Source organism: Stegostoma tigrinum, chromosome 7, assembly GCF_030684315.1.
Source record: "Stegostoma tigrinum isolate sSteTig4 chromosome 7, sSteTig4.hap1, whole genome shotgun sequence".
In the NCBI taxonomy this organism is placed as follows: Eukaryota; Metazoa; Chordata; class Chondrichthyes; order Orectolobiformes; family Stegostomatidae; genus Stegostoma; species Stegostoma tigrinum.
Genome location: NC_081360.1, coordinates 77,122,817 through 77,136,412, shown reverse-complemented (window position 1 = coordinate 77,136,412; position 13,596 = coordinate 77,122,817). Strand labels below are relative to the sequence as shown.

Sequence of the window (13,596 nt, the reverse complement as noted above, 5' to 3'; positions counted from 1 at the left end):
TTCCAGACAGCCACAAATCTCAAAAATGGCACTTGTGCTGGGAATCTCAAGAGGTGCAGGCAATAGTGAGTATGCCTTCCTCTGTCCAGAGGGAGAAGAGGATGCATGGGATCATAGTGAGGCGGTGCATAATGTAAGAATGTGAGAATTGTCACGTGGGGCCTTTGAGAGAAGCCATCCATGAAAGTTGCCAAAATTGATCCTTGGCCAATACCAGGTAAATTTCACTCAGTGGTGTCAGCTATATGAACAAAGGTCATGGCCCTTTCAGACTGTTTTGATATTCCATAAGATCAGGGTCAAAATGATTTTTAACTTCAGTTACTATGTGCCGATATTTCTCCCAGAATCTTTCAGCCCTTGCTGAACAAGAATCTAATAATCTTTGTCTTAAATATATTTAAAGATTCTGCATCCAGTGCCTTTTGAAGAAGTCCAAAGACTCTCAACCCTCTCAAAAGTTTTGTTTGTCATCTCTGTCTTAAATGGGAGGCACCTTATTTTTAACCTATTGCCCCTCCAATTATAGATTCTTCTCCAGGTGAAAGTGTACCTTCTCTATCCACCATGTCAAGTCCCCTTAGGATCTTATATGTTTCAATTAAGTCATCGCTCACTCTTCAGTGGATGATTTAGGCAAGATTTATTAAAGACCTGACACTGTTTTCTGTTACAATGGCTGAAATAATCTGCTAAAATGGCTGCCATTGTCTCACTTGATTGTAAAACAAGAAGATCTGATATAGTGGCTTGTTATAATCTGGTATGCATTGCCTGAAGACATATAGCAAGTAGTTTCAGCAACAATTTTCAAAGGAGAGCCATACAAAAACTTGAAAAGAGGAGAAATGTCAGAACTCTTATTGAAAGAGAAGGGTGTGCAACTAATTGGACGCAGATGATCTGAGAGAGTTAGAATTATGCCCATGACATGTGATGCAAATCGGCGTGGACAGTGGTGCACTTGGTGTTCTATCACATTTGAAAATACATTCACTGACCTTGACCACTAGTTTGAGGTCATTCAACTGTTACAGACTGCATGCAAGCCCTTGTGGCTTGACACCTGGCATTGACCACAACACCATCTGGTTCCACTGCCTGCGCAAAGCTCATCTAATGGGCCTCCTGTCTACTTTGGAAAAATGACATCCTCTCATCCTTTCCAACCCCTTCATTAAAGTCTCCAGTGAGACACTGGAAATCATGAAAATTTCTACTATGTTGCACTGTTATTGAAAGATTTTCATCTCAAAATTTCTTTTGAAAATGACTTGTTCCCTGTTTTACTCAGTGTGTGTCCATTTTAAGTAATTGAGGCTAACTTTTAATAATGCTAGCTTCTCATAATTCTGTTCTTCCTGCTGAAGCGTGCAGTCACATAACAGCAGGTTTAATGCTGCCTGTGTGCTGCAATCAGTTAAATTAGCAGGTAACTTGAACTCTGAATGCTGCCAACATCAGAAGCAATGAGCATAGAGTATACAATGAATCATGGTGTCAGTGCCATTTCTGGGCCTTGTCCAATTTCACCTCTCTTTTTAATGGAAAAGGAATTGTCAATGTGTTGCAATTTTTAGTTTCTCTAAGTTTATCTTCAATTAAAAGATAGATTATGTTCACTTGAATTTCCAAAATTAAAACTCCTTACAATTTTTGCCTTATAGCAAAGTAATGATATGTCTCGACCTTTCAAATTGGGCAGATTCAACAAAGACAGGCAGAAATAATAAATCTAACTGCACATGCCCTGGTAGTATTCCTTATCTTAGCATAAAAATAAGTTGACATATAAGTCTTTGGCTCCAGCGTCATTAATTAAATGCCCTCACTGTGTGATTGTAGAAAATTATAGCAGCTGTAAAAGGCACTTGATAACATTCCAAATGGCTGTTACCCTTAAATAGGGTGACATGGTGGCTCAGTGGTTAGCACTGCTGCTTCACGGCATTAGGGATCTGTGTGGAGTTTGCACATTCTCCTTGTGCCTGCATGGGTTTCCTTATAGATGCTCCAGCTTCTACCCATAGTCCCATGGATGTGCAGGGTAGGTGGATTAGCCATGCCAAATTGTCCATAGTGTCCAAGGATGTTTAAGTTAGGTGGCTTGGACACGGGGAAATGCAGGGGCCGGGGAATGGGTCTGGGTGGGATGCTCTTCAGAGGGGCAGTGTGAACTTGTTGGGCTGAATGGACTCTCCCCACACTGCAGGGATCCTATGATTAACTGGATGCTTTTGTTCACAGATGAGTGCTTTCTGAACAATGGAGGATGCAGTCACCATTGCACTTTTGTAACAGGGGAAGGCCTCGTCTGCTCTTGCCCAACAGGAATGCACTTAAGCTCAGACAAAAAAACCTGCATTGTCCTCGATTACTGTAGAAAACATCTCCGGTGCAGCCAAATATGTGAGCAACACAAGAAGACAATTAAGTGCTCATGTTATGAGGGATGGCTACTTGCACCTAATGGTGATAGTTGCATTAGCTTAGGTAAGTCATTGTTTTCTTTAACTGCATATCTTTTTCTGTTAGCATTCATCTGAATTTGTACTGTAATCCAAGGTGTGTCTTTTTTTTGACAGATCCTATTGAGCCATACATAATTTTTTCTATTCGGCATGAGATTCGAAGACTAGATCTTCACAAGCAAGACTACAATTTATTAGTCCCTGGCTTGAGGAACACAATAGCAATTGATTTCCATTTCAATCAGAGTTCTCTCTACTGGACTGATGTTGTGGAAGATAAAATTTACAAAGGAAAGCTGTCAAAAGTTGGAGGTATAAAATTTTATGCAGTTAACTTGTCTTTCCAGTTTCTACTATTGCCCTTTAAAACACCAATTCATCAGAATGCTTCAGTGAATATGCAAGAAATATTTATCAGAGGATATTTCTAGATGAGAATGCGAGCATATCCTGATGTTTACCTATATGAAGCCAGCCCAAATTCTTATGTAGATTTCAAAAAATTTTCAAAGGAGGGTCAGTTCATTTTAATACACTGATAATTATCTGATTCTGGATGGAAGTCGAGATTGAATGTACCAGGTTTAACAAGGTATATGTACAGATTCACAATGATATTGAATTAATATACCAGAATACAAAGATCAGATGTTCAGATCTATTTAGGATCGAAATACAATTGGCACTCAAGATCTGATATCAAAACAGAAATGCTGGAAATACTCAGCCAGTCATGTCGTAACAGTGGACAAGCAAACAAACTTAATATTTCATGTTCTGATCAAAGGTCATTGACCTGGAATGTTAGGTGTTACTGTATCTCCAAACGCGGTCTGAACTGCAATGTATTTCCAACATGCCTGCTAACTGGTGTGTTTTGTAATTATTGATTTTTTTTTCCCTTTTAACAAACACACACTATGTATTAAATTAGTGGGCTGACCACTGAATGAAGTGTTTAAATGGATTTGACAATAAACAAAGGTGCTGCTGAATGAGGGAAAGATTATGATGATGTTGACTGGAGTTGGAGGTCAACAAGTGAAGGCTGAAGTGTAAGAGGGAGGCATGATGGCTCAATGGTTAACACTGCTGTTTCACAGTGGCAGAGAGCTATGTTTGATTCCGGCCTTGGGTGACTGTGTGGAATTTGCATGCTCTCCCCTTGTCTATGTGTGTTTCTTTCAAGGGCTCCAATTTTCTTCCACAGTCTTATTTCAGGTGGACTGGCCATGTCAAATTCTTGGCAGTGTGCAGGCTGCGTGTGTTAGCCACAGTGGTTACAGAGTTAGGGGATTGGTCTGTGTGGAATACTCTTTAGAATATCAGTGCACGCTCAATGGGCTGAACAACCTCTTTCTGTGCAGTAGGGATTCCATGATTCAATAAGAATTTCAAGTAAAACAGAAAGTGGTGGATTAAGCTTCGCAGGTCTGGCAGCAAGTGTGGAGAAAAATCTAAATTAACATTCTGGGTCCAGAATGCTTGATCATGCCAATCCTCACATTTTAACTAAGAAGCTAGATCAAGATGAGAATGAGAAGGCCAGTCTTCAACATCGTAAAACATATCGTCAATGTTGAATGCACACTTTCAACCACGAGTTACTTTGCTGTGACATTTCTTCGAATTATGGTGAGATTTTATCCCACTTAAATCAATTTCTAAATGATTTAGCATTCATCTTCCACGTCATCACCTCATCTGTATAACTGATTGATAAGACTGAAACGAACTGCCAGTCTTTTTGAAAGCTCAGTCACTTAAGTTCAGTGTTCGACTGACTGCATCTTCGTAAATGAAATATTGGCAAATCAGAAACTGCTCAAGGCATGACTGAAGTCATGCAATATGGTATGGTTTTATAGCAGTTATAGATTCATAAATAGAATCCGTGAATTTAAAAACAAACACAATATTAAGCTTAACAAAGTGTGAAGCTGGATGATTCAGCAGGCCAAGCAGCATCTCAAGAGCATAAAAGCTGACGTTTCGGGCCTAGACCCTTCATCAGAGAAGGGGATGGGGAGAGGGTTCTGAAATAAATAGGGAGAGAGGGGAGGCGGACCGAAGATGGATAGAGGAGAAGATAGGTGGAGAGGAGAGTATAGGTGGAGAGGTAGGGAGGGGATAGGTCAGTCCGGGGAGGACGGACAGGTCAAGGAGGCGGGATGAGGTTAGTGGGTGGGAAATGGAGGTGCGGCTTGAGGTGGGAGGAGGGGATAGGTGAGAGGAAGAACAGGTTAGGGAGGTGGGGACGAGCTGGGCTGGTTTTGGGATGCAGTGGGGGAGGGGGAGATTTTGAAGCTTGTGAAGTCCACATTGATACCATTGGGCTGCAGGGTTCCCAAGCAGAATATGAGTTGCTGTTCCTGCAACCTTCAGGTGGCATCATTGTGGCACTGCAGGAGGCCCATGATGGACATGTCATCTAAGGAATGGGAGGGGGAGTGGAAATGGTTTGCAACTGGGAGGTGCAGTTGTTTATTGCGAACCAAGCAGAGGTGTTCTGCAAAGCGATCCCCAAGCCTCTGCTTGGTTTTACATAATGTAGAGGAAGCCACACCGGGTACAGTGGATACAGTATACCACATTGGCAGATGTGCAGGTGAACATCTGCTTGATATGGAAAGTCATCTCGGGGCCTGGGATGGGGGTGAGCGAGGAGGTGTGGGGGCAAGTGTAGCACTTCCTGCGGTTGCAGGGGAAAGTGCCAGGGTGGTGGGGCTGGTGGAGACTGTTGAGCGGATAAGGGAGTCACGGAGAGAGTGGCCCCTCCGGAAAGAAGACAAGGGTGGGGAGTAAAAAATATCTTTGGTGGTGCGGTCGGATTGCAGATGGCAGAAGTGTCGGAAGATGGTGCATTGGATCCGGAGATTGGTCGGGTGATACGTGAGGACGAGGGGGATTCTGTTTTTGTTGTTATTTCAGGGAGGTGGTGTGAGGGATGAGTTGAGAGAAATGCGGGAGGCCTGCACATCTGTCAATGTGGTCGACTGTATCCACTGTACCCGATGTGGCTTCCTCTACATTGGGGAAACCAAGCGGAGGCTTGCGGACCGATTTGCAGAAAACCTACACTTGGTTCGCAATAAACAACTGCACCTCCCAGTCGCAAACCATTTTAACTCCCCCTCCCATTCCTTAGACGACATGTCCATCATGGGCCTCCTGCAGTGCCACAATAATGCCACCCGAAGGTTGCAGGAACAGCAACTCATATTCCGCTTGGGAACCCTGCTGCCCGATGGTATCAATGTGGACTTCACAAGCTTCAAAATCTCCCCTTCCCCCACCGCATCCCCAAACCAGCCCAGCTCATCCCCTCCCCCCACTGCATTCCAAAACCAGCCCAACTTGTTCCCGCCTCCCTAACCTGTTCTTCCTCTCATCTATCCCCTCCTCCCATCTCAAGCCACACCTCCATTTCCCACCCACTAGCCTCATCCCGCCTCCTTGGCCTGTCCGCCTTCCCTGGACTGACCTATCCCCTCCTCACCTCCCCACCTATACTCTCCTCTCCACCTATCTTCTCCTCTATCCATCTTCGGTCCACCTCCCCCTCTCTCCCTATTTATTTCAGAACCCTCTCCCCATCCCCCTCTCTGATGAAGGGTCTAGGCCTGAAATGTCAGATTTTGTGCTCCTGAGATGCTGCTTGGCCTGCTGTGCTCATCCAGCTTCACACTTTTTTATCTTGGATTCTCTAGCATCTGCAGTTCCCATTGTCTCTGATCACAATATTAAGCTTTCCTTCTTTAGTCATAGTTTTGTGCAGAATTTTAATCTACATTCTGTATTATGTGACATTAGAGCATCAAGATTAGAATAGTTTTCCATTTCATCGCAAGTTGATTTTGCCATGTCCTGATCAGACTTAGTCATTAAAATGTATCTTTTCCTGCTCATCAAAAGTCATCAAGTCATCATAGAGATATTCAGAACAGAAACAGATCGTTCTGTCTAACTTGCCCATGCTGACCAGAATCCTAAATTTATGTAGTCCCATTTGCCCGTATTTGCCAGATACAGTATGTCCCTCTGAATCCTTCCTATTCATATACCCATCCAGATGCCTTTTAAATGTTGTAATTGGACCAGCCTCCACCATTTCCTCTAGCAGCTCATTCCACAAATGTACCACACTCCGAATGAAAAAGTAGGCCTTCAATCCTTTTAAATCTTTCCCCCTCACCTTAAACCAATGCCCTCTGATTTTGGACTCCTGCACCATGGCAAAAAGACCTTGTGTATTTTCTCTATCTATGCCCCTCATGATTTTATAAACCTCTATAAGATCACCCCTCAGTCTCTGAAGCACCAGGGAAAATACCCCCAGCCTATTTAGCCTCTCCCGAGAGCTCAAATGCTCCAACCCTGGCAAAATCCTTGTAAATCTTTTCTGAAACCTTTTCAACTTTCACAACGTTCTTGCTATAACAGAGTACATACAGTATTCTAATAGTGGCCTACAATGTCCTGTACAACTGCAATATGACCTCCTAACTTCGACACTCAATGAGCTGGCCAATAAAGGCAAGCATACCAAATGCCTTCTTCACTAACCTATCTACCTATGGCTCCACTTTCAAGGAACTATGAAACTGCACTCCAAGATCTCTTTGTTCTGAACACTCCCCAGGACCTTATCATTAAGCGTATAAGTCCTGCCCTGAATTGCCATTCCAAAATGACGTACCCCACAGCACCCCACAAACACCACCCTCTGCCTTCTACCTTTGAAACGGTTCTGCATCCAAATAGTTAGCTCTCCCTGTATTCCATGTGATCTAACCTTGTTAACCAGACTACCATGAACATTGAATGCCTTACTGAAGTCCATATTGATCACATCCACTGCTCTGCCTTCATGAATCCTCTTTGTTATGTCTTCAAAAACCTCAATCAAGTTCATGAGACATGATTTCCCGTGCACAAAGCCATGTTAACTATCCCTAATCCGTCCTTGCCTTTCCAAATACATGTAAACCCTGTCCGTCATGATTTCCTCCAACAATTTGCCCACTGATGTCAGGCTCACTCATCTGTCGTTCCCTGGATTTTCCTTACCACCTTTCTTAAATAGTGGTACCACATTAACCAACCTCCACTCTTCCGGCACCTCACCTGTGGCTATCAATGATGCAAACATCTCAGTATGGCGCCCAAGAATCACTTCCCTAGCTTCCCATAACTCTGCTTTTCTTGCATATTTTCCAATTAATGCACAGATTCAAACATATCAGGCATTAGTACAGACACATTAAAACTGTGAAAAAATATACTATTTTTATCTGGACTGATTGGGGAAGGGAAGCAATTAAATTACCAGACTGCTGATATTACACTGAGTAAGCGCATAAACTCCAATGCATGTTCCTGTAGGAAGCAGTGTTGAGACTGGGGGCCAACCATGAGGAAAATGACATGCAATAGAAACATCATTCCCGTGTCCTTAGCTGCACCATATTCTGAGCTACCATCTGCTAACTATTAGAGTGTTTAAGTTGCATTTTTGTTTAGTTTTGCTGCTTTTCTAAGCACAAAATAAATAAGCTACAAGTATTGCTTCACATCTTCTGAATGCCCAAACGAAAAAAAGTAATTTTCAAGCCAGTTTATTTCCCCATTCATTGAGGATTTATTGGATAACCTTTTTACTGCATGGGCAAATGCAGCAAATGAGTGTGATTGAATGCCACATGCATTTAAAACAGCGTAATTGTGTGGAGCGCAACGATGCCTTTACGCCTGAATTTATTGACTTGCTTTTTCAGGTGACTATGTTAATTTGGTAAACGATGAATATACCAGTTATTAGTAAAGAAGGAACTAAATATATCTAAAATTTAGTCTTATGGAATGGCATGATTGTTTTTTTTTTCAGCTGTAAGCAGTGTGGAAGTTATCGTACAGCATGGTCTAGACACTCCTGAAGGGTTAGCTGTGGACTGGATTGCGGGAAATATCTACTGGATAGACAGCAAAATGGAACAGATTGAAGTGGCAAAACTGGATGGCAGCATGAGGACTACCTTAATCGCGGGTTCTATGGTGTATCCACGGGCCATAGCTTTGGATCCTCGATATGGGTTAGTTTGCAAATTTCATTTTCTGGAAACTGAAAGTAATGTATTTTACTACATCATTTTAACTTTGCTTATGAAATAGAGGAAATGAGAGAATGTTACCGCCATAAAAGTTTGTATCTGAGCTGCCACTTTTAATTTTCAAAAGAGGAGCATCCTAATAGGAACAAATTTTTTCCTGAATATAGAGTAGATAACACGGCTAGAGGAGCAAAGCAATCTGGGAATAGAGACATCACTATAAATAGCACATGAAGATAATAAACTCATAAAGTGTACTAGTAAAGTTTTAAAAGTTTTAATTCCTTGATAAATACAAGAAATGAAGAGAAAGATAAAGATGTAAATTTCCAATGATAATTTGAGTGGGAAGAATCCATTTTAGTTGAAAGTCCTGTTCTGTGTTACCAGTTTTATGAAATTATATGTTAAATTAGCCATAAATCTTACCACAATCTTGTTTAATTAGACATAGATATCAACTTTCTTATAACTTAAATAGTTAATGCAATTATAGCTGTGAAACTTTAAGATTCATATCCTGCATTGTTTATGATGGGTATTTGTGGGTTGGTGGAACGTTTGATGGATATCGGTTTCACTCTTGCGATTGTTAGATTGTTTTTGGTGAGGAAACTTGTGCAGGTTAATTTTCACAAGCCAGTAAGTTTGCAATCTATTCAAATAAAATATCAACTTCTTTCTAACACTATACTTAAACTGTCCCAAGTCAGGAGATTAGAGTCGGGAAAAGTCCCAGGCCAGCTGGAAGCAGCTCAGGAGAAAGTGCACTGGAGAGTCTGATTTTTGTTCTGGCAGGGCAGATGATCATTGGAATTGGTCCCACTCCCTCTGGGAAAACTCACAGATGCTGTTGGTTATATAGTGGCCTGTTTATAAACTCCACCTCAGTCCTTTGTTTTAATATTCTGGCTCCCAAAAATAATAAAACAAAGAACAGCCCTCGACCTGTCACACCCCACATCCCTTCATACCCCAACGCTTTCCCAATGCTCCATATTAACCTATGCCACTTCATCCATCCCATTCGTCCCCATGCCAATCTATGCAACTAATCTATCTAAATGACCCTTTTAAGGCCTGTGTCAACTTAATGCCAACTCACACCAATCTTTATCCCACCTTTTGGACTTACACCCTCCATATCAACTCACTCCAGATTGATTTTAGGAACCATACTGGCATGAATTCAGGTGAAGCTCTAAGTGACTTGATAAATTCACTATCTAAAAAAAGGCTTTCATCAATAAAGAAAAATCACTCAATAAAATTATCTTCAACTTATTAGCTTCTTCTGAAAGGAAACATTTATATTCATCCAACGTCATTTCAAAATATGTATGAGCACCTTGAACTGCCAATCAAATGATGAATTGACAGATGCCTCAGTGTAATAATGACAGATTGTGAATAAGCCATGAGGCACAAATCATTCAGTGGCTGCTTTTACGTTTGTGTCAATGGAAAATGTGAAATAGCAACCACTGATTTTCATCAAAAATAAAGTCAGATGTCTCAAAAATGTAAAGCTTATGAGATATAACTTACTTGACATGTTCCAATATCTTCATTGTTCATTTGAAAATTCCCCTGATAGTTTTAGAAGTTCATTTTTATGCATATTAATATCTAAGCTAACAATTCCAAAGGGCACGTGAACTACACAAGGAGTATCTTATCTCTTCCAGAGGTATCCACTGGCCTAAACAATCGGGTACCTATCCTTTCAATTAATTCCAGCAGTATTAGACCTTGTCTTGAAAGTTCAAAAGCCTCAAGGCATGTCTTGGACATTCCATGAACAAACATTGGATTTGACTGAAGGCAATTACACTTTAATATATACAGTTGCCTCCATGACCGACAAATTACCTCCTCATCAATTCACCACCAACCCAACTCCCCATCCCAATACACCTGTGAAAATAAAGTATATTTGCTTAGGAGCGGGACTTCCTAAAGCAGAACTCAGGAGACGTGTTAACTAAGTAGCAGGCCCTCTCGCTCATTGCAAAACTTTAAGTTTATACACTTGTATGTCTTTCAATACATTGAAATAGTGACATACAAAATGTGATGAATGTTCTCAAAATATATATTTGATAACTTTGATGAATAAAAAGCAAAGACCCATCTGCCATTGCAGATGTAGAAATACAAGATCAAATTCATTTACCAGATCAAGCAGTTATCAGGGAGATGCATTTCAACTGAAAAAGAGATTGGAAAGAGGGACAAAATGATGAACTGGAGGAGGAAGGAGAAAAATATCACATGAGTTGGAAGATGACAAGAAAGGTTGAACAGTAAGAAATGGAAGAGATGGAACATTGGGCATAATCATGAAGTATAATGATCATGGAAAAGCAAATGCCCAAAAGTACTTCAACTCACTGATCACAAGAATGGAGCAGAGATAAATAAGACATATTTAATGCTTGTGATCCTATGTATGAAGGGAGAGGAATAAAGAAGGACTGGTATTATTGTTGATTGTGATAAAAAGGAAAAGTTAGTTGCGTATAATTCTGAGTATGTTGCTCTCGGAGGTGATAGTGGCAAATTTTCCACAAGCATATATTTATCCAACTGACCTTCCTGATCCTATTGACATTCCTATCACTGAGACCAGAGAGATAAGAACCCGGTTTGCTAGATCCTTGTCAACTACTATATCTTGGAAAGGACTTATTTATGCTTGACCGTACTAAAGCCTGAGCAGGAGCAGCAGCAACAAGGGAGCGAAGGAGACTGAACCTGGGGGTGAACAGCAGTAACAGGATAAAAAAAGTGAGGAGTGGGATCAATCAGAGTGAACCTGGGGGTAACAGCAGGATAAATACCTGAGGAATGCAGTCAGTCAGAGTGAACCCTGGGGGTAAATAGCAGGATAAATACCTGAGGAACGCGGTTGGTCAGAGTGAACCCTGGGGGTAAACAGCAAGATAAATACCTGAGGAACAGGATCAGACAGTGAATGCTGGGGGTAAACATCAGGATAAATACCTGTGGAGTGGGCTCAGTCAAAGTGAACAGTGGTAGCAGGATATATAAATGAGGAGTGGGCTCAGTAGGGGCAAATGTGGAACTGATTCAAAATGGGGATCTCTGGAGGTGACCTTGTGACTCAAAAGCAGAGCTCTGCTTAGCTGTTCAGGAACCAGTTTTGCAGACTGAGAGAGTCTGTAGAGAGGCAACGTATTTACGTTTTGTAGTTGTAGTGAGCTAAGAACAGAGAGTAAGAGCGAGAGACTAGAGTTTGCTTACTTGTTGATTAGTTTGTGTCATCAGATCCTGGAATATTGTCTATAGTTGATAAGGTTGACTTAGTTGATATGGTTCACAATGATAGGAGAATTCAGCCCTGTGGAATACTTCTCCTGCAATATGTGGGAAATCAGATGTGGAGGTGCCAGTGTTGGACTGGGATGGGCAAGGTCAGAAGCCAGAGAACACCAGGTTATAGTCCATCGGGTTTATTTGGAGTGACAAGCTTTCGGAGCATTGTCCCTTCATCAGGTGAAGTGGAAATGCTCTGAAAGCATGTGATTTCAAATAAGCCTGCTAGACTATAACTTGGTTTCTTCTGACTTTTGACCTAGGAAATCAGAGATACTTCCCACGTCCATGATGATAATGATTACAGGACATATGATCAGCTGCAGCTCCTGATTGACCATTTGAGTGCTTGGAGCTGTGAATAGAACCACTGTGGACCATCCATGAGTCTGAGAATGTCATGGATAGCATGTCAAGCGAGCTAGCCACACAACCAGTAAGGGCTTACACAGACAGAGAAGAATTGGGTGACCACCAGGAAGATGAGTAAGCATGGTCAGGTGATGCAGGAGTCTGCTGTGGTCATTCCCCTCAGTCAGTTATACCATTTTGGATACTGTTGGGAGATGACCTCAGGGTAAATCCGCAGCAGCAGTTGGATCAGTGACAACATGACTGGCTCTGTTGTAGAGCAGGGACTGTTGAATTGTAGATGAGCCATAGGGATAGGGCATCTAAAGTCAGAGGCACAGATCGACAAATCTGTGGCCCCGAGTGGGATTCCAGGATTTTGTGTTGTCTTCCTCGTGCCAGGGTAATGAATGTCTCTGAGTGGTCACAGTGTATTCTGAAGTGGGAGGGTGAGCAGCTGGATGTTGTGGTCTATATTGGTACCAACAACATAGGCAGAAAGAGAAGTAAGGTCCTGGAGTGGGATTTCAGGAAGTTAGGTGGGAAGTTGAAAAGCAGGGCCTCTAGGTTGTAATCTTGTGATGACTTTCTGTGCCATGTGCCAGTGATGTTAGGAAATAGAAGATAAGACAGTGAAATACATGGTTAAAGAGCTGGTGTAGGAGGGAGGGCTTTAGGAATCTGAATCATTGAGATGTCTTCAGGAGCAGGTGGAACCTATAAAGTAATTCTGGACTCCTGCACCCCAGAAGGCATAAGATTAAGGTGGGAGGGGAAAGATTTAAAAGGGACCCAAGGGGCAATATTTTCATAGAGAGGGTGATGCATGTATGGAATGAGGTGCCAGAGGAAGTGGTGGACGCTAATACAATTATAACATTTAAAAGGCATTGGTATGGGTATATGAATGGGAAAGGTTTCGAAGGATTTGGGCCAGATGTTGGCAAATGGGACTAGATATATTTAGGATATCCAGATAGCATGGATAGGTTGGATTGAAGGGTCTGTTTCCATGCGACACATCTCCAAGACTCTATGATTGTAAGTGGTTGAAGTCCTGAACTAATGCTTTTGTTCAGTATTCACAAAGGAGGACATAGAACATAGAACAATATAGCGCAGAACAGGCCCTTTGGCCCTCGATGTTGCGCCGACCTGTAATCTAAGCACCTCCCCCTATACTATCCCATCATTATCCACATGCTTGGTGTATGATGAGTTTTCAAAGGGGCATGTTCATATGCTAAAGCATGTTGGTATAAAAAAATGATGTGGGGCTTGGTGTTTTAAAAAACATTAATGTGGATTAGTCCCCAGAATTTGAT

At 41.8% G+C, this 13,596-nt stretch overlaps 1 protein-coding gene across 1 annotated transcript in view; it reads left to right on the top strand.

The window, feature by feature from the left end:
• LOC125454115 (low-density lipoprotein receptor-related protein 1-like) overlaps positions 1 to 13,596 on the top strand; it is a 1,886,982-nt gene that overhangs the window by 1,154,931 nt on the left and 718,455 nt on the right. Inside the window, exons 23-25 of the mRNA XM_048534492.2 lie at positions 2,248 to 2,493; positions 2,586 to 2,783; positions 8,359 to 8,563. Coding sequence (XP_048390449.1) covers positions 2,248 to 2,493; positions 2,586 to 2,783; positions 8,359 to 8,563 — 649 coding nt within the window. The remainder of the gene's footprint in view (positions 1 to 2,247; positions 2,494 to 2,585; positions 2,784 to 8,358; positions 8,564 to 13,596) is intronic.